General features: G+C 36.0%; 2 protein-coding genes across 3 annotated transcripts; both read right to left on the bottom strand.

The window, feature by feature from the left end:
* Nucleotides 1–219: 219 nt before the first annotated feature.
* LOC123313095 (keratin, type I cytoskeletal 9-like) lies at nucleotides 220–8,577 on the bottom strand. 2 transcript variants are annotated; one of them, XM_044897822.1, is made up of 2 exons: nucleotides 8,424–8,577; nucleotides 220–783 (listed from the first exon to the last, which is right to left on the bottom strand). In XM_044897822.1, exons 1-2 carry the CDS (start codon nucleotides 8,439–8,441, stop codon nucleotides 370–372), a joined length of 432 nt encoding a protein of 143 aa, XP_044753757.1. In that variant the 5' UTR covers nucleotides 8,442–8,577; the 3' UTR covers nucleotides 220–369. The 2 variants fall into 2 exon arrangements, with proteins under 2 accessions (XP_044753757.1, XP_044753748.1); XM_044897813.1 differs by lacking the exon at nucleotides 220–783 and adding an exon at nucleotides 4,802–5,395.
* Nucleotides 8,578–13,866: 5,289 nt separating this feature from the next.
* On the bottom strand, nucleotides 13,867–16,706 carry LOC123313196 (keratin, type I cytoskeletal 9-like). The gene is made up of 2 exons (XM_044897959.1): nucleotides 16,607–16,706; nucleotides 13,867–14,403 (listed from the first exon to the last, which is right to left on the bottom strand). Exons 1-2 carry the CDS (start codon nucleotides 16,619–16,621, stop codon nucleotides 13,987–13,989), a joined length of 432 nt encoding a protein of 143 aa, XP_044753894.1. The 5' UTR covers nucleotides 16,622–16,706; the 3' UTR covers nucleotides 13,867–13,986.
* Nucleotides 16,707–19,256: the final 2,550 nt, after the last annotated feature.

Below are 19,256 nucleotides of genomic sequence, written 5' to 3'. Positions count from 1 at the left end.
TTGTTATATTTATGAACAGAGGTACTAAGATTCATGATTGATGTTTTTTTTTCACCAAGAAAGAATTCCATGTACCTAATCATTAAGTTTGTTTAATTCCCACTTATTTTCATTCTCTGTGATTAATTCTGAATAGGAATTCGCTAATCACGAACGGTATATATGCACTGATTTCAATTATCTACATAAAATAGTTCGATATGCATCACAATACAATAATTACTTCAAAAGACTTTAATTCAAGTATGAAAGATAATAGGAACATATAAAGATATAAAAATCAGAAAGGATGTCTCCCATGGTATCTTCGATACCGGAGCCATTTCATCTTTGACAGACACTACCACTCTTGGAATCTTATTATTTTTTTTAAGACCTCACAGAGAAACTCCCGCCGGTACTATCAACCAATCCTCTTCCCCCAGCATCTCCATAATAAACACCACCACTAGCTCCAGTCACTGTTCCATAGCCATGTGGTAAATGGTACACACCTCCTGAACCGCCTTGAACAACACCTTGTCCATTTTGATGTTTGCCTCTAGCATTTTCGAGATTGTAAACACCTGACTGACCTGCAACGAATTCATCACCACCAGCATCTCCACTGTAAGTTCCACCACTACCCGCTATAAATCTTTTTGGTCCATTAGTAAAATGATAAATTCCGCCACTGCCCGCAAAGAATGTTCCCTGGCAGTCATTGATTTCGTGAATACCACCAGCTTCCCCGTAGCAGTCACTAAGTACAGTTCCTACCAATGCGGCCATGAGAGTAATAACCTGAAAAATAAGAACCTACAATGTAATGGCATACATCATAGATGAAAAAAGAATTTACAGAAATTGTGAACATAACATTCATTTTACTAACTGATAGGTTGACAAATGTAAACATATATGTCAAATTTTTAAAAAAGATTCATCAATTTCGGACGAATAATATACATAATTTCTCGATGACTTAACAGCGGGCATCACCAGTTAGAGCATGCTATACAGGGGGAGTCTTTGAATCGTACAAATATTTTAGCGGTAGTTATAATATAGATTCTGTAGTTCAAAAGAAACACTTTTTCCCATACTATTCTTTCCGATTCGGTCCTGATAAAAATACATATTGAGCTGTGACACACCTGGAAAACAAAATTAACTTCAGAATAACTAGCTAAATCTGTGACACTACTCATCTGAGGATATTTTCAACATAATTGTATTCAGCCAAAGTACCCAATTTTTAAATTTCAACAGATAGGTACTTTTTAATTTATCAAATCACCGAAAAACGGCACATTTCCTATAAGAGAAAATATAAATAATACCTTTATTTCACAGAATGTTCAAATATTCATTACATACTTCCAACTTAGTTCAAAGCGTTGAGTTCTTTGAATTCTTGGTACGTAATGGTCAATATGAGAATATTGGAAGACGTGGGTGATATCTTGTGTTCGAAAAAAATTAATCAGATAAAGGAATAACTAAATTCCGAAATTCATTTTCATTCATTTTCATACCGATAAACCGAGGCAATTCTGAAAAAATAGCGAAGGAAAGCAGTGTTTCTTTTTACCTCAAGAATCTACTGGATATTGCGGCAATAAGCATTGAAACATAGTCATTTTATTGAAATCGTGGAATTGTGTTGGTAGATGTTTCATATAATATGTGAATTTGAAGATATAGTACACTTCAATAACAGCGATTGGTTGGCCATGGAATAATTTTCTCAAGTTTATGTAAATAGAATGGAGTGAGGTTGGCACATGAAATGTCGTTTATAATATAGAAACACCTGGCCAACTTCTATTTTTTAAAGCTGCAAAAATATAGGAAATGTTCGAATAATGGTTGTTTTGCACATTAAATATATAATTAATTGAAACGAAGTACTGCAGTGTGTAGTTTATTAAACTTCAGTTTAGAACCGAGCGCTTTCGACAATGTCATCATCAGGGTTCCCTGGAAGGGTAACTATGATTATTACAAGAGATAGAATTTATTTTGATAATTACCCGTCCAGGAATAACACCACAGGCGGCATGCGGAAGAGTCAATGCAAATTAAAACTTGAAACTTTAAAACTAAACGCTAGAATCGGGTCCAGTTTTTGCCAGAAGAAGGAACAAACGAATACAAACGCAAATATCTGTCATTCGATGACAAGACAGATAAGTGACCTCCAAACGAATGAAGGGTGACTTATGATAGATGAAACAAGTGGCACGCAAATCGGTGGTGCCACCTTACAATAACATAATCTATGAACAAACACGATGACACGATGTCAACAAACAGACGACAAACCAAAATAGCACACTAACAAACGTTAAAATACGTGTAAAGCAATGAAATAGTCAAATTTTAAAAAAAATCATATTTTAAAAAAACATCATGGGAGTTGAGAAAATGCCTTCCTAGAAGCAAAGAAAACATGTTAGAAACTACTTACTATATTGAATTGATATTGAAATCTGCAATTTGCTCATACGGAAATAAACCCTTATATTTTGAAATTTACGATTCATCAGACGGTATTGATCATAAATATTGGATTTAAGTAAATTTATTATAGCTTTCTTCCAAATCTGAGGAGATTTCCACTAGTTCATCATTTTCATTAAAATATTTTGTGATGTTCATCAGAGGAAATTGGACAATTCTAATAGAAAAATAACAGATAGTTATATATTTTGCACTGAAATGACTTCAATAGATGCAAGTTCAAGCAAAAATGTATGAGTCAAAGAAATCCGATGAACTCGAAATTTTCTCGTATTGAAATACAGAAGAATTTATATTTCCACATTTATAGTAGGCGATTGATCAATTGTAAAATCATTGCTATCCTTTCCAAACATGCATACCTTCAACTGATGTATTCGTGATAAAAGCTCATTGTGATAACGAATATAAATGCAAAAGCATTAGTTTCTAGTTATTCGATTCGATTTCTATCAGTGAAAATTCCAGTATAGGAAATCCGACAAAAATATAATGCATAAAATGACTCACTAATTGTTTCTCCATGTTGAAATATACTTTTGATTAACTGCTTGTTGCGCTTCTCTCAACACTATTTACCTTGACCGTGGTAGTAGAATATATATATGGTTGTTATGGGAGATTACAAATACACCATTGTACCACAATAAATTGTGTTTTCATTGAATGCATACAAATTAAAGATAGCGTTTATTGATTATTGTACAGGGTCCTCAAAAATGATTGCAATAACGGAATGGGCGTAGAAGTGAATGAATTTTGACGGTTTGGGAACATAATGAAATGATTGGCCAATTTCGAAATGCTATGAAATTCGTTCTAAAGCTCTCAGTATAAGACGACAAACAATAACTCAACACACATTTCCATGTAACAATCATTTATAAGGAAACTGTATTACTAAAGTTTGTAATAGGTTGGTTCACGGTGTGGAATATGAACCGGTAGAGTTAATTTCGTAATTCTTAATCAGCCTTTGCTATCATTTTAACCCTTGGATCTCATAAACATCTATGTGTCATCTGATGATCAATTTCGTTCCTACAGACAAGTAGATTGTATTCTCTAGCATTCAAACTTAACATCTCCACAATATTTAATTCATTATACTGGGTGACTTGGTGACGTAAGGGACAACCCAATGACATAGACATAGAAAAATAATAAAATATAATTATAATGAATAACGAAAATTCAATAAATATAATTATTATAAATAATAGGAAATACATAAATAGAAATTCTCTTCCTATGCAGTTGGGACAACGGCACAGTGAAGATAGGTAACGCCAAATAAAATAAGGATTTGTGATTCAGATGTCCCTTACAAAGGGTATTGGTTTCAGTCTTTTGTATTGGAGAAATTCATATGTTAGAGTAAAACAACGTTTTTTTTTTCAAGTTTGAGTGCAAAGAAGAAGAAATATTTTCTTGAAGACGATAATGAGTTAGACTTATCGTCAGTATCTCGAATTCAGAGTAGTTATTGCTCTATCAATAATATAATATAAATGGACGTTATAATTTTCTATTTTTCCGCTATCAGCGTATCATGAAATTCAAACATAGAATTGATCTTCACTCATTCGTTTTAGCTGTTCTCAAATCTCTATTCGAATATTTGTTATCTCATATAAAGGGTGATTTTTTTAAGTGTTTCATTAGACGTATTCAAGGAAGGAATTGTTATACACATTCAAGATTTTGGATTCTCGTTTTAGAGTTTATCAATTTGAAAATTCTTCTTTCAATTTTACCGAAAGCTTACGTAACTTTATTATTGCCAATGCATATTCGAATTTTTCGTTTAATTCTACACTGGTTTGAAGCATGATATTTGCAACCACTTAAGCGATTTTCGAATTATAGCCTGATTTTAAAATTTTTTGGAAAAAAAGATTGTCACGAATTAGTGTCCATTATCTTCAAAATTCCTTCTTGTGAGAATTTATTTTTGCGAAAGTGGAACAAGAGAAAGTACGCTGATACTGTTTCTTGTATAACTTATGAGGAAATATCATACAGGGTGTCTTAAGCAGGGTCCAAAGTGAGCCTCAATACAACTATTATATCTATTTTTTTTCAAATTACAACCCAATTATTTTGTAATTCTAATGGATTGCTCGTTCAAAACTAGTTAGGATGTCCTAAACTACAATAACGAATTTCATTCATTTTTCACTTTCCTTTTATTAGTTGTTATTAATATTGAATAGGAATTCATCGATCACGAACGGGATATGTAGTTACATTCATATTAAATATTTCGACATGCACTAGGGGTAATACAATGCAATCATCCAAAATCATTTTTATTGTAATCTTGCTTCAAAATATTCAATTCAGGTATGAAAAACAATAGGAACATACAAAAATATAAAAACATTCATGAAAGGCTCCTATGGCACTTTTAATACCGGAGACATTTCATATTTGATAGACACAACCACTCTCCTAATCCAATAACTCCTATTTAAGAAGACCTTACAAAGAAACTCCCGCCAGTGCTATCAACCAATCCTCTTCCCCCAGCATCTCCATAATAAACACCACCACTAGCTCCAGTCACTGTTCCATAACCATGTGGTAAATGGTACACACCTCCTGAACCCCCTTGAACAACTCCTTGTCCATTTTGATGTTTGCCTCTAGTAGATTCAAGATTATAAACACCATCATGACCTGCAATGAATTCATCTCCACCAGCATCCCCATTGTAAGTACCACCAGTACCCGCAACAAACCTTTTTGGTCCATTAGTGAAATAGTAAATACCACCACTGCCTGCATAAAACGTTCCTTGGCAGTCATTGATACGGTGAATACCACCAGCTTCCCCGTAGCAGTCACTAAGTACAGTTCCTACCAATGCGGCCATGACAGTAATAACCTGAAAAATAAGAACCTACAATGTAATGCCATACATCGTCAATTGTTTAATTCAATCCAAAAAAATCTTCCATTTGAAGATGGTGTTCACATAATTCCCAAGCCAGATGTTCGATTCTGCTGGGAATATCACTATGGTGTAGAGACTTTATTCGAGTAGGTCTTATGGAATGAACAAAAATGATCGATGGCAGCGTTCTTAACCCTTTCAGTCCTAGTGGTTTCACTATGAAACCACCTCTAATAATATATCTATATTCCATGCGTCCCTATGGTTACATCTCAAAACAGCTGCAACAGTGGTAAGTCAAAGGCTTCCTCTCTTATTGGGTTGCAATAGTATGCAAAATGGCGCTGTACAGCGTGTAAAGTTGGTCTTTGCTTAGGTGAAAAAAAAACACCTTCCACAAGAAAAAATAATATTACTTGTATTATTAGTTGGGTCATGGTCGTTACATGTAGAAATCACCATTTAAAAAAATTGCAAATAGATATTCAATGAATATATTGAATTCCCCCTGTATTCTCGACCTAAAAATATGAGTCTATTTTGAATGAAATTTTTTAATTTGGCCTGGTTAAAAGAAGCTGCCAATATTGATATACTGGAACGTGTTCTTTTTTCAAGAATATGCCATTATGAGTTCAGATATATTTCAGGCATTTTGCTGGGTTTTATTTAACACCTATCTTTAGTTTCGTGCTTGATATAATAGTCATTTCAACATGTTGCCTTAAGTTTTGACACAGTTTTCTTTGCGAATTAATAGCTAGAATTACGAAAGCGCTGGCGGGTCACACAAAAAAAATTCAAATGTATAATTCCGACTTGCTAAGTCAGAATTCTGAGTTACAAGTCGGAATTCCGAATCGTAAGTCAGAATTCTGAGTTACAAGCCGGAATTCTGAGTTACAAGTTGGAATTCCGAATCGTAAGTCAGAATTCAGAGTTACAAGTCGGAATTCTGAGATACAAGTCGGAATTCCGACTTGCAAGTCGGAATTCTGAGTTACAAGTCGAAATTCTGAGATACAAGCCAGAATTCTGAGATGCGAGACAGTATTGGGGCTACAATTGGTCAAATGACATTTGCTTTCTTAAATTCGATTGTTGACGAATCATGTGAGCAAAATGCCCTCTATAGAGATGATTTGTCTCATTTAAGGCATGTATAGGCACATTTGGACCCTTAACCTACACCTACCCTATCTCTTTTCTTTCAAAAGTCTTAACGGACGTTATTGATTCCGACAAGCTCACAGAGCTTCTGAGGGGTTCGTCGTTACCTACGGGGAATCAGGATAATATGATAATATATAATATATCTGTAGTATCCATATATGCTCGTAGGGTGACAATAAGTCGATCGCTTCTTCGTGTTTTGACACGATTTCCGAAGGCCTCTCGAGAGCACTTCATAGGGATTACTAAGGACTAACGGGCAGTTTCATAATCAAACTTATAGCCCCTTCAATTTTAAAGCTTTTCTTTAACCCTACCGATACTGACACTAAATGAAACATAAAGTGACTTTGAACTTGATTATGAAACTGGATGTAGGAATTTCGATAAAGTGCTCGAATCACTAAGCACTGAGAAAGGTTTTGAAAAGTTCCTAGGAGCATAATTCTCGGGAGTACAAAAATACTCCAAGTGCTTTCACAAGCACTGAGCACGAAGCTTTGGGACAGCTCAGCTATGGTGCAACCGAAGAGAAAAATAGAATATCATTTCATTCATCCAAAATTCCTCCAATTAGCCAAAAACACATTCACGGATGAAATGCAAAAAAACAAAAGTCATTAGACCTATTTTAGCCCTCCTCCTGCCCTGCATCTCAAAATTCCGACTTGTATCTCAGAATTCCGACTTGTATCTCAGAATTCCGACTTGTATCTCAGAATTCCGACTTGCATCTCAGAATTCCGACTTATAAGTCAGAATTTTGACATGTATCTCAGAATTCTGACTTGCAAGTCAGAATTCTGACATGTATCTCAGAAGTCCGACTTGCAAGTCGGAATTGTACATTTCAAATTTTTTTTTTGTGTGGCACTTCAGCGCTTTCGTATAGAATAGACAAAGCAGTCTGACATTTTTCTGGCTATGGGTATCACCAAGTAAGGTACGCTGTTTAGTTCTCCATGGCCCACTGTGTATATATGTTATACAGATAAACAAGACTCTTGATGTGAATATCCACAAATGTTACCATCTACTGAATTTTATATACCAATATGATTTTTGAGTTATATTAAGCACGCAAGTGTGTGTGGACAAAAACTCCTTCAGGCACAATTGTCGCGAAAAAATCAACTCGGAAAGTCTGAATTTGTTCTATAGGGCTTAACATTTTATTCGGTAATAATTATTTTCTCTGATGAAAATTAGCCCAATAGTTTTAATTCCCGAATTCCCAAAAGAAAATTCATACAAAAAAGTAGGGTATGTGATTAAACCATCATAAAGTCCCCTTGGTTTGACAGTTATACGTATTCCTAATGATCTTCTTTGCACTAATTTCAGTTGCATTAATTGCTATTTGCAAATGATACTCATGGCTTTTTTAAACCTTATAGGTCTAGGAATTTTCGCTCTGGTCATGATATTTTGTAATGTTGAAAGAAAGTCTGACAATTGAAATGAAAAATTAACAGGTAAAGTTATCAATGTTGGTCTGATATAATATCTATATGAATGTTAATTCTGTCAGGTAACGCATAAATGAACATTCCACCAAACTGAATGAATTAAAAAATATCTCAAATTCAAATACGCCAAATTGGAAAAATTAATTTTTTTCACATTTATGCTAATGTAGAAATGAAGTATAAAGTTATTGCTATCATCTCCAATATGCGCAAGTACCTACACCCTCAACTGACCTATTTGTGAGAAAGAAACTCATTGTGATGTCGAACATAAAAAATATAAAAGCATTAGTTTCTAGTTATTCGATTTATCTCCGTGAGGATTCCATTTCAATATAAGAAATCCGACAAATTGTATAATGCATAAACCAACTCACTAATAATAACATCGCCATGTTGAATAACTGTTGCGCTTCTCTCAATACTATTTTCCTTGACCGTGATGGCAGACTATATATGGTTGTTATGGGAGATTACAAATATAGGAATGCACGACAATAACTTGTGTTTTCGTTTCATGAATACAAATTACAGTTAGCGTTTACTGATAATGGTTCCGGATCTTTAAAAATAATTGCAATTGCGATGTTGCAATTCCTGTATTGCTCAAGTTTGTACTAGGTCGGTTCGCGGTGTCGAATATGAACCGGAAAAATTGATTCGTAATTGATTATTGTGCCTGTGATATCATTTTAACTCTTGGATCCCTTTTCATGAACATCTATGAGTCATCTGATGATCAATACCGCTATTGTGATAGCGAACGTTTGTCCTGATTTGACAACTCACTTTTGGGAAAATCATATAATCCGTTTTTATTTTTATTCTTTATTGTGTTTGTCTATTTTATGTGAAAACCGAGGTTCCCTAATAATCCTTAGGTATACCCAATGGAAACTCTTAGTTAACCAAAAAAAAAAATTGAAACAAGGAAAAGAGCCACTTCGTGATGCTCAATTTCTCTGTGGATTCAGGAAATTATAGAAAAAACTGCAATTCGATATTTCGATTCATAATTTTGTCCTTTCATGAATATTTTGTTGGAATTGTTTAGAAGTCGCAGAATAATCAAGCAGTACGAAATGACTCCTTCCGCTAAATTCAAGTTTTTCTTCAATAACTCTGAAAGTTTCTATTATAGGTAGGGGGTGCATTAGGATGAACTCCTTTCTTTACGTAAAAGTGACTGAACCAATAAAAAATATATAGGTTGTGATTTTAAAATATTCAGTTTGGATGAATTCAATTTCCAACTTGATGATATTCTCGTGACCACTTTATACATTTGTGGCGGCGTAGTTGTACTCATGGTAGAGGAATACTTCATCTCACCATGATGGTACCAAGGGTAGCCAAACGATGGCATCACTGCGCACGACGGTTGCGATCACAGGGTAGATTATACGTCTATTGCGGTGCAGCATACGCCAAACGATGGCGCCACCGGCGACGCAACACTCTATACCCTCGACGTAACCGGCGTTTATAGCAGGCACAAACTACGCTGCTTCGGCGATTGTCGTAGGTAGCTGCTAGGGTTCATTAACCTACCTGATGAGTCCGACCCTAGCAGTGGGACGAAACAATCACCCCAAGAGCACGCCATTCTTCAAATGGCGTGTGAGACAATAGCTCGCTCACAATGCACGCTCCCATCTCTGGTATTTCTGACGCTACTCTAGACGCCCTTCCCCATCTTCGTAAACGGCGGTACCCTGCCTACCGTATCGCATCGCTTCCCCAGTCAGCGCCGCTGGTGGGGGAGTGTTGTGGCGGCGTAGTTGTACCCATGGTAGAGGAATACTTCATCTCACCATGATGGTACCAAGGGTAGCCAAACGATGGCATCACTGCGCACGACGGTTGCGATCACAGGGTAGATTATACGTCTATTGCGGTGCAGCATACGCCAAACGATGGCGCCACCGGCGACGCAACACTCTATACCCTCGACGTAACCGGCGTTTATAGCAGGCACAAACTACGCTGCTTCGGCGATTGTCGTAGGTAGCTGCTAGGGTTCATTAACCTACCTGATGAGTCCGATCCTAGCAGTGGGACGAAACAATCACCCCAAGAGCACGCCATTCTTCAAATGGCGTGAACTCACCCCAGCACATACCGCCAAACATTTTAGGTGCAAACAGCAAACAGTGTTATAATATGAATAATGAAAAATTGAATAGTATGAAGCTCTCAGCAGAAATATTAGAAAAAGTGGGACTTCGTTTTCACCAATTTTTCATAAAAATCCATTGAACTCATAAACCATTGAGTTTTTACTCAAGGTCGGGCATACTTTGATGCCAAATGAGTTAGAGGAAATATGGGACACATGCTATTGTCTTCGTCTGGGTTTCTATCTGGAGGGGATTGAATCAGACATCGTTTCGTACTGGGTGGCGCTCTGTGTAACTGTGTAGTACTCAGTAGCGCGCTGTGTTACTGGATAGTACTCAGTAGCCCTTGCCAGTATTGAATGAGAGTCCATCAATTCCAAGCGTTCTCCATCGGAGAAAAAGCTATGTTGCTCTGACGAGGTCAAATGAGACCATCTGGTTTTCTTCGATGGTGCGTACTACATTTGGGACCCTGACGATAGCAAATTGACTAGTTTAATTAGGGTCGAAACACTTGTTGATATTTATATCAGCGGGTGGTATGCATCTGAATTAATTCTCATTATTGTCCGGCATACTTTTGAAATTGCCATACAATCACCTATCTGAAGGTGCAAATATTGTGGGTGTTTCATTTACAATAAGAAACTTGTAGGTTTTTCCAGAGGCCTGGAAATATTTCAGGGATAAAGTTCATTGTCAAAAATACCAACAAGATAAATTCTGGACAATGGTCCGATGTGGGGAAAACGAGTATTTTCACAAAAGGAAACTCATTCGAATATAATGATGATCACCAATCGTTAATTGAATAACATATTCAGGAATAAACAGATTATCTGGTGACAAATTGGAATATCGGTTGCAGGTGGCAAATCGACACGGAAATAATCAATTTATTCTATTTCTGTAATACAATGAGCGAATTAAAATTAGGTACGGTCGGTATCAAAATTTTTTTTTGGAAACAGATTTTTCGTGAATATAAACACGAAATTTTTGCCCTATATTACCAAGTTTTTGGAGATAATCATATTATACAGTGAGGTCCTATAAAAAATTAACATTTCGATTTTCCGAATTAAAGATGAAACTGTGGAAAATCGCTCGTACCTGTTAATTTCTGATTCGTAGGGGAACAACTTTTCTGCTCTATGATCCACTTGACTGCAACTTCCTAACGGGGTGAGCACAACCCTTTGATTCTGAATAGGCATGAGGGGTGTTAAAGATCTTATTATCGAATACTATCCGATTCTGAAATTTCGCTTCAAAACTTCCATCGATAACGACATAACAGGGAAAATAGTGGAATAGTAGGTATACCTATTTATTTTTGTGATTAGTTTATTAAATGCTGGAAATGGGCACCATTCACCACCATGTGAGCATGTGAGCATGTGGATGATCTGGCTAGAAAGCTGGGACGGAGTATCTTTCTTCTGAGGAACCTTGCTGGCTCTGTCTCATTGGGGGTACTCAAAATGGTGTATTTTTCACTGTTTGAGTCCCACATTAGATATGGGCTGGTTGTTTGGGGCAACCCTGGAACCAGTTCTAGAATATTCGGTATCCAGCGTCGAGCGGTTAGGGTGATCGCGAAGCTTGGCTACAGAGATTGTTGCAGGGAGGCTTACAAGGATTTGAATATTCTTACTTTCCCATCTTTGTTCGTGTATGAATGCCTTAGATATGCGCATCGTAGGTCTGCTAGCTTTTTGGAGAACAGGGATGTGCATTCTTATAATACGAGAGGTAAGAATATGATTCATCTACCTTTTCTAAGACTGAGCAGGTCGCAGAATGGTCCGGATTATTTGGCTGTGAAATTTTATAATGTTTTGCCAATCGCATTCCGATCTTTATCTATGAAGCAGTTTGATGATAAGTTGAAAACTTATCTATTGTTAAATCGTTGTTTGTATTCGATAAATGATTTTTTTTTTGTTGAAATCTATTGATTTTAATGTGTTATATTGGTGAGTGTTTGATAGTTCTTTCAAAATTTTACTCTTACTGTCATAGCTGTTTTTGTTTGTATTTTTTTTGTCTATTTTTCAGTCTAATGTATTTTATTGTATACCTATAGTTTGTATAATATACTTTCTTGGACGTATGTAAGCAGATTTCACTGCGGTTAACATGAATAAACTATCTATCTATCTATCATGCAGAAATTTAAGTTTTGCTAAAAATGTTCACATACATTACTCAAGATTTGTGGTGTAATTTGACGGAATTCCTTAATGATTCGAGTTCGCTAATCCTCCAGTGACTTAGGCTGGGTAGCGTAAATCTTGGATTTCAAGTGACCCCATAGGAAAAAGTCTAGTGGAGCCAGATCAGGTGATCTGGCGCACGGGTTGAAAGAGCTGGTGCGCCAAAATGGTGAAGAATCGAAGTTGATTTTATTGTTTTGTTAGGTCAACATTTATGAAGAACTGAAATATTCAGGTTCAAATCTGGGTCATCCATTGTGAAGCTAGGGACGTTACATAATTTCAATATCAGCTGATCTTTCTTGGTTGATTTACGATAATGGACCTTATCAACTGAAGGAAGTCATTTTGCATTTTTGGAAATTGTGAAGTTTTTTCTATATTTGTTGCCCAAAAGTGGGTAACGGATTTTAATACAGTATATGGAGAATGATTTTCCTGCAGTTGCAAGACGTTTGCAGGTTAGTTACATATTGAAAAGGACCAGAGACTCGAGAATTATAAAACTTGGAGTAGGTACATTCGCGTTGCAAAAATCTGGAATTTCTGAAGCCCGTGTCCCGTGTCGAGAGTATTCGCTGCTTATGCTCCAGTTATACGTCTTCTGTTTGACATTTTTGCTCATGGAAAGCAATTTCAGAACCCCCTGAATCAGCTGATTTTCTATTCTTGCTTCTTTCACCTGGTGCTAACGAAATAAATTTTTGCTTTTGAAAGGTTTTATATCACACGGCAAATATGATGAAAAAATCTTGATTCAGTACCTTCTATGGTGTAGAAAAGAAAAATCAGATATTGATTCCTGGATTATCCAACAACATCTTAAGGCATACATTTAAATGTAATTGTGCATTCTACAATATAATAACAACAAAATAATTTTTCACAATATTGAAGGATAGAGTACCTAATACACATAGATCTGAAATCATTTACAAGATCCCTTGCCATAACTGCAACCGATGTTATATAGGCAAGACTGGACAGCTGCTTAAGGACCGAATCAGGCAGCATATCAATGACACCAATAACCACACCGAAAGGACTGCTCTCTCCTCTCATTCTGTTCAAACTGGACATGAATTAAATTTTCGATAAAGTTGAAATCCTAGATACAGTCCACTCACATACTTGTACCCAATCTAATTAAATTTTCATTTCTTATGCCTTACGCAACACCAAGACAATACCCTAGTAATCTATTTACTTTAATTTCAACTGAATTCTCACAATAACAAGGTAACACTTTCTGTTCGAAATATACTGACCATCTTAAAACCATGATGTTGCATTCTCTTGCAGCCCTGAAGAAGTCGATAGGACTTCGAAACGTCGGCAATGTTACTACAAGAAGAATAAATAAAATCCTTGTCCAAATACCCAAAATCTGATTCTTCTTTTTATGATAAAAAAATTTCTCTACTTTTGAAATATTTTTATTCTTCATTCGATTTGATAACAACTTTTGAATTCACGAATTGAAAATACAAAAACCACACCGAACGATGAAACTATTCAACAGTGGATCCCATGGTCACCATCAATAACAGGGCCTTGATATCTTTATTGAATACTTCCCGCACTCGATCCAATTATGGTTTTCAAGAAGCTCTAACAATAAATTTTCCTCCTGTACTATCAACCATTCCCCTTCCACCAGCATCTCCATAATAAACACCACCACTGGCTCCAGTGACCGTTCCATATCCATGAGGTAGATAGTAAACTCCTCCACTACCTCCTTGCACAATTCCTTTTCCCTTTTGATGTTTTCCTCTAGCTGAAGAAAAATGGTAGTCGCCGGACTGACCTGCAGTAAATTCATCGCCACCAGCATCCCCAAAGTAAGAACCACCACCAGCAGCAACGAATTTTTTCGGACCATTAGTGAAATAGTAGGTACCACCGCCAGCTGCATAAAATGTTCCTTTGCAATCATCAATATGGTGAATACCAGTTCCTTCCCCGTAGCAGTCACATAGTATGTTTGCTACAAATGCTGCCATCAGTGTTATAACCTGAAAAATAACAATCTTTTTGATGTAATTCCTTTGCACTGAATTATTATTCTATTAGTTATGATTTTTCCACATATAGTGAAAAATTATCCACAATTAAGAAAATAAGCCCTGAGGTATGTTTTGTTTTTCATTTCAAGGTAATTAAACGGCATAACGATCCCTTACAGATTCAAAGATCATCTATTAGTATGAATTAGGGAGTATTGAGAACAGGGTGTTTTGAAAACAGAGATTTTGCAACAGAAGGTAGAACTGATCCAAACAAATAATTCCTCCAGAAAATCATCTACTTATACCGGATTTTCAAGATCACGAAGTTGAGAAAACAGTCGGTATCGGTATAAACGAGTCTTTTGTTTTGACTGAAAGTTAGACTCACCTTGAAAAAGCTCAGTGTAAATATGGAAATGTTGAAAAACTCAGAGAAAAAATTGATCAAAATTATACACAATTAGTTTGAAGTCAGCATAGACTTCAAACTAATGGCGTAAAAATGAGAGAAAACATAGTTCACCTCTCTTTTACAAATAAGTTTCTTCAAATGAAGATGAAGTTGCAAGGCAATGTACAGGCCAGGAAAAGAAGAGTTGACTCATTATTTCGAAACACACTATTCAGATAGTCTACAACATTCTATTGATAATGGAAAAGTGCCTTGTAATATATTCGGTATTTCTCAATGAAACAATGTTTTGTTAGAATGCCACTTAAGTAATCTTCATACATACAACTCTCGGTATGAACTGAAGAACGCTAAAAGAATCTTACCACATTATTCACATCTCAAAGTTTTTTTTTGTATACTTGAGAAGTGTCTTACACTACGCCTATAATATTCATCCTCTATAAGCTCCATCGAATAAAACCCACATTTTCTGTAGATAGGTGGTAGCAGCAGCGTTGAATCTCAACTCCATAGATGCACGCAAATCGATTTATTGTGCGCATATCTCAAAAAGATAAACGAAGGATAAACGAAAGGTATCTCGTCTAATTCAATGCCCAAAATACCAGTTGTTTCAGTGTAAGAAATGCATTTCGTTGGCGAAACTGTCGATTATTTTGGAGTTCAGCACCCAAACGTTCATTGGAACTTTTGGATTCCATCCAGGAAATAAGCAGTATCACTTATTGAATGCTCAACTTTAAGAGCCAATCTACAGTCGTTGGTATATCGGAGAAGAGTTCCGTGATTGCTCTGTAGATTTCATTTCCGTCGATGCTCCGTTCATATACAGAAATGATGCCAGCTGTCCTGACGTTCTCATGCAGCACATTCATATCCTATGCCGTTCAATCAACAATTACAAGGCCTGTTTTGGTTCGCTTTTAGGATGGTTCCAGAACGGTTCAAAACAGTCGCATATTTATTTATTCAGCGTAAGCTCGCGCGTAGCATGCGTGTAGCTTCCCACACCATTGCTGCTCCACTACTTTGAACTGATTCGGAACCGCCTCAAGTGCGAACCAAAACAAAGCTACAGAAACATCTGTTGTTCACCATGAATGGATATCCTTTACTCTCCGGGGGTGTGTTCATAAACTTACTCCGAGAGTAGAGTATGAGTATGGTCATGCTCAGAGAGCACACTCTGAGGAACTAAAAGTACGTTTGTGAACGCTTCGGGCCTGGCTTCGGGTAATCAGAGCTTACTCAGAGCTTGCTCAGAGTAAGTTTATGAACGCAACCCGGTAGTTCAATGTGTAAACAAACGGGCTGCCATTTTCAGTTTAGTTTTTTGTTTCCTCGAACGGACAAAGGAAAAGATACTTGACGTGAATGTTGGCCACCTTTAGGATAATCTCCAAGTGTACCTTGAATATTCAAACTGTGATAATCTTCTCGTTTTGAATTCATTCGTTGAAATGCTTGCACTTATTTTTGAATCAAATATAATCAAAGTTAACGGGTTGGATTTAAATGAGATCTATATAATATATCGTTTCATGAGTCATAAATTTGAAAATTATTCATTATGTATTGCCTTAAATCCCCAATACTAACAAACTCTGAGCTGAATTACTTTCGTGAAATAGAAACCTATTATAATGAATAACTAAAGGAGAAATGGAAAAGTTAAAATCATCAAGTTTATTCATTTCCTATGATCGTCTCAATGTTTTTCATGGAAATTCCAATTTAATCTTCTTCGGTACACGTTAAACGCTCGGCCGGATAAATATACATTAACCAACTCACAAATAGCACCATCATATTGGAGGATGCTTGATTTAGTAACTGCTTGTTGCGTTTCACTCAAAACTACTTTGTTTGACCGTGGTAACAGAATATATAGCATAATAATATGATCATTATGTAAGATTAAAGACACAGGAATGCATCAACAATGAAACTTGATTTCGTTGTTTACTCCAATAAAAATAAGAATTACAGAAGTTGTTTCCACTTAGTATTAACTCATCTTTATATGTATAGGAGAAAAAATGATACAATGCTTAATTGTCTGCATGACAACATAAAGTTCACTATTGAGGTTGAGAGGAATTCGGTGTTAAATTTTTTAGATTTGAAATTGATCAGATCAGACGACAGGTTTGAATTTGATATTTTCAGAAAACCCACTCAGACCGATCATGTGATTCCGCAGGATTCTTTCCATCATTTCTCACATAAATTAGCAACTGTTCATTTCTTTTTCCACCGGTTATTTAGCGTGCCTCTGTCACCACTGAATTTTGCTAGAGAACTACTAAATATTAAACAGATAACAGTGAACAATGGCCATACCGTTAGTTTTCTGGACAGATTTTTCAATAGATTCTCTCAGAAATGGTTGGTAGAAGAACTGGGAGCTAATGCATTCATTCCTGATGCTTCCATTGCCCGAGATGTCGTTTCACCTGTGGTTCCCATTGATCATACTAACACACTCGATAGGACTGATACCACCCTCTTCATTCCAATTACTTACTGTGGCAATATTACCCACTCGATCGTGAATATACTAAAGAGAGATAATGTAACTTTTTCTTTTAAAAGCGTCAACACTTTGCGATATCATTTAGTGAGGAATAAAGATAAACTAAATTCGCTTGATTGTTCTGGGGTTTATATGTTGAAATGTGGTTCGAATGGTTGCAACTCTGTTTATGTGGGTAGAACGGGTAGAGCGCTCTCCACTAGAATAAGTGAGCATCTATCCTTAACCATGGAGAACAAAGAACGAACAGTCCTTCTTTAGTAAAAAGCAACCCGATTTATATATCCTTTCATGATGTTTTTGCTGCTCGGACAACCTCTTAACATAAAACACCTTACAAAAACCCATATCTCACTGTTGCCTACTTTCAATAAATGCTGCTTAGCTTCATTGGATGAAAAAACTTTATTTATCAAATATCTGGGGTAACCATTCTTCAATAAGAACGATGTTTGCTCTCTGAAATTTTTCATGTAAAAGGATTCATGCGACAAATTAAGGATCTTGTTGATATATTTCTCCATCAGTGTGTAGCGTAAGTATATAGTATACGGAGTAAATTCACACACTGGTTTTATACTATTGTTTACTTCAGAGATCGATTTCGCTGAAATAAACAATGAAAATTTTGTATCTACAGATAGTAACTTTTTAACAAAATCGGGCAATAGAATATCACTACAAAGTTAACCAAGAATTTTGGGTTATAATATTATAATCCTCAATTTCATTGGCATAAACAGGGTGATTTAGAACGTAAGGAAAATAGAGCAGCTAAAAATGCCTAACACACGTGATTATATTATAACTAAGCCACACTTGCCTTATACGAATGTTTTAAGTTGCCAGTGCACGTAAGACACGGGGTGTAAAAGTAAAGTTTGATAAACAATTATAATCCAATAATTGAAAACAGTGTAATGCTAGTATTTGAAAGCTTGCCATAAAAAAAAAACAGAAGTCTATCTCGGCCAACTCAGTATTTGAAGATGCATAAATGAAATTCTAAAAATTTATTAAAAAATCTCTATAAAATTTTAAACTATTACGTTATTGATCAATAAAATTTTATTCCTTAATAGGATAGTAAGTTTATAGCGTTAATTTCGATGTTGTTAACCTTTCCACGTTTCCACATCCTAAATTGTAAAAACACGATCTAGATGACATCTGGTTCCATCAGCAGAATGGGGCTAGAGCCCAAACACCTCGTAATTCATTGGCTGTTTTGATACAGATGTTGGCAGGGCGTCTGGTCTCACTGAGAGGAGACGTGGATGGCCAGCTCGCCGACCTGATCTGAGCAACTGCGAATTCTTTCTTTGGGGCTACACATTTCGTAAGCTTCATCGGATAACTGAAGAAATCCGAGCCATACCGCTCGCTATATGCCGAAAAGTGGTAGAAAACTCCCCAAATCGACTCCCTACATCAGTGTATCACTACTGTCGGCCGCCATCTTAGCGATATCGTCCAATACTTGACTTAAATTCTATTTCCTACTGATTCTAATAAATAAAACTTTCTGCAACTTTAAAAAATTTTTATAGTCCTTTGAAACTCGTCAATTATATCTGGTGCACCTTGTATAGTTCATTCAAGAATGATTGACATCTCGTGTGGCTATGGAAAATCGAATTTAAGTTGGTAATAGCCCATGAGTTGAGATTTTATGTTGCAGAATTCAGGTTGGTATTGTGAATAAACATTGATCCATAGACCTAATATATGTGAATCTATGTACTTACCGACGCTTATTTGAATTTTTTACAGCTCTTTACATCTCAATTCAATCGTACAAATTGGAAACATAAATGTGTCAATTTTGAATGACACACTAGACTTTCAATACCTACTGGGATGTCAATCATTCTTGAATGGACTATATAAGGTTCGATAATTCCGTTT

The sequence above is a fragment of the Coccinella septempunctata genome, chromosome 1, assembly GCF_907165205.1.
Source record: "Coccinella septempunctata chromosome 1, icCocSept1.1, whole genome shotgun sequence".
Classification (NCBI taxonomy): Eukaryota; Metazoa; Arthropoda; class Insecta; order Coleoptera; family Coccinellidae; genus Coccinella; species Coccinella septempunctata.
This window is presented reverse-complemented; position numbering and strand designations above follow the sequence as displayed.